The following is a 2437-nucleotide window of genomic DNA, read 5'->3' as shown; positions in this document are numbered from 1 at the left end:
CTTCCTTCCATCCATCCACCACCACCCACTCCATCCCTCGGCTTTTCCATCTGAAAGGGAGGAAAAAGCAGTGTTTTTTAAATACCTCACCTATGGCATCCGGCGTCCCACTGCACGATGCAAATTCAATGTAAATGCTAACACTTTGATTTAAAAAAAAAAATGTGTGGGAAGAAAACGTCAACTTGCTCTTTTAAAACCTTCCCCCCAAGGCACTCCCAGCTATTTAAAAACAAATAAGCAAAAAATATATATATATATATTGAGCATGCGTGTGTGAAGCTCATCCCTCGCTCTCTGTGTGTCTCTCGCTCTCTCCCTCCCTCCCGACGCCCGGCTCCAGTGTCCCACATGTTGAGAGTGAAGACACACTCGTTCAAGTGCGTCCACGCTCTGGGATGCTCTCATCCCCTTTTCAGTGGCTGCGATGTTGGTTAATGAAATAACACAGCAAAGCCAAATGAACCGTCAATGATTTTAGTTGAGGGGCAGGGGCTGGTGGGGCTGGTGGTTGGTGGTAGTGGGGGTTGGGGTGGGGGTGGTGGTGGTGGTGGGGTTGGTGGTGGTGTTGGTGGTAGTGGGGTTGGGGTGGGGGTTGGTGGTGGTGGTGGTGGTGGTGGGGTTGGTGGTGGTAGTGGTGGTGGTGGTTGGGGTGGGGTTGGTGGTGGGGGTAGTGGTTGGGGTGGGGTTGGTGGTGGTGGTGGTAGTGGTTGGGGTGGGGTTGGTGGCGGTGGTAGTGGTTGGGGTGGGGTTGGTGGTGGTGGTGGTAGTGGTTGGGTGGGGTTGGTGGTGGTGGTAGTGGTGGTGGTAGTGGTTGGGGTGGGGTTGGTGGTGGTGGTGGGGTTGGTGGTGGTGGTGGTAGTGGTGGTGGTGGTGGTGGTGGGGTTGGTGGTGGTGGTGGGGGTAGTGGTTGGGGTGGGATTGGTGGTGGTGATGGTAGTGGTGGTGGTTTGGGTAGTGGGGGTGGTAGTTGTGGTGGTGGTAGTGGTTGGGGGTGGGGGGTGGTGGTGGTAGTGGTGGTGGGGCTGGTGGTGGTGGTTGGGGTGGGGTTGGTGGTGGTGGTGGGGTTGGTGGTGGTGGTGGTGGTGGGGGTTAGTGGTTGGGGAGGGGTTGGTGGTGGTGATGGTAGTGGTGGTGGTGGGGTAGTGGGGGGTGGTAGTTGTGGTGGTGGTGGTGGTTGGGGTGGGGTTGGTGGTGGTGGTAGTGGTGGTGGTGGTTGGGGTGGGGTTGGTGGTGGTAGTGGTGGTGGTGGTGGTGGGGGTAGTGGTTGGGGTGGGGTTGGTGGTGGTGGTGGTAGTGGTGGTGGTGGGGGTAGTGGGGGGTGGTAGTTGTGGTGGTGGTAGTGGTTGGGGGTGGGGGTGGTGGTGGTGATGGTAGTGGTGGTGGTTGGGGTAGTGGGGGGGTGGTAGTTGGTGGCGGTGGAACGGTTGGGTCCATGGGCATCACAAGCTGCCCCATATCTCCGGGCCGAGGCAGAGGAGGGGGAGCAGGGGTGACCGGGGCTAGTGTGGTGGTTTGGCGGGGGGGGGAGGAGGGGGGAGAAGGGAGAAGAGAGAAGGGAGAAGGGAGAAGGGGGAAGGGTGGGGGGGGGGGGGCAGGGGGGGGGGATTCAGACACAATGCGCTCATTGAGAGGACTCAGACATGGGTGTTAACTGCCCATTCCTCCACACACAATGGGGCCACCCCCACTAGAGGCGGCCTTAGGGGACAGTGTTGGTTCAGGGCAGGCCTCCATCCAGAGAGGAAGAAAAGAGGGGGGGGGGGGGGGGGGGGGGGCGAGGAGCTGTGTTTGTGTATGGCGTGGGGAGGGGGGGGGGGGGCTGTGTGTGTGTGTGTGTGTGTGTGCAGGAGGGCGAGGGCGGGGGGACGGGGGGGGTGTGCTATGCTTGTCCGTCAAGAGGGCGAGCAGAGGAGAGAGAGAGAGAGAGAGAGAGAGGGAGGAGTGGTGACCCATGACTTTGGACTTGAGGAAAAGAGAGAATGTGGGAAGCGTAGGGGAAAATAACTAGTAGTAGTAGTAGTAGTAGTAGTAGTAGTAGTAGTACTACTACTACTTAGCGGTACATTTGGTCCTGCGCCGCGCGCCGCGTTAGCATGGCTAGCCGTAGCCGTCTCAGTGTGTGATGATGACGGAGGACGCGGCTGAACAGGAGCAGATTATTGAGAACGTATCTTGGAAGTATTTTTTCCCCCCCCCCGAGCCGGCTACAGCGAGGAGACCGAGCCTCTGGACGGACGGACGGACGGACAGACAGACAGACAGTGGTCCCCGCAGGATGCAGGGGAAATTACTCATTCCTCTGCGATGCACAGACAGAGAAAAAGGACAGTTTTGGGGGACGGGGGGACGGGGAGGAGGGGGGAGGAGGGGGGGGGGAGAAATAAACCACTTCGCTAGCTAGCTACCCTACCTGTGTGTGCATTTCTAAGCCCCC

The 2437-nt window shown here is 59.0% G+C and overlaps 1 protein-coding gene across 1 annotated transcript in view; it reads left to right on the top strand.

The window, feature by feature from the left end:
- Nucleotides 1-351: 351 nt before the first annotated feature.
- LOC311361217 (neurocan core protein-like) overlaps nucleotides 352-2437 on the top strand; it is a gene marked incomplete at its 5' end in the record, with an annotated part of 14080 nt that continues 11994 nt past the window's right edge. The window contains one exon of the mRNA XM_084481419.1: nucleotides 352-380. Coding sequence (XP_084337545.1) covers nucleotides 352-380 — 29 coding nt within the window. The remainder of the gene's footprint in view (nucleotides 381-2437) is intronic.

The sequence above is a fragment of the Micromesistius poutassou genome (genome assembly GCF_964030765.1).
Source record: "Micromesistius poutassou genome assembly, chromosome: 16".
In the NCBI taxonomy this organism is placed as follows: Eukaryota; Metazoa; Chordata; class Actinopteri; order Gadiformes; family Gadidae; genus Micromesistius; species Micromesistius poutassou.
The sequence above is the reverse complement of the archived record's forward strand: the minus strand, read 5'-3'. Positions and strand labels throughout refer to the sequence as shown.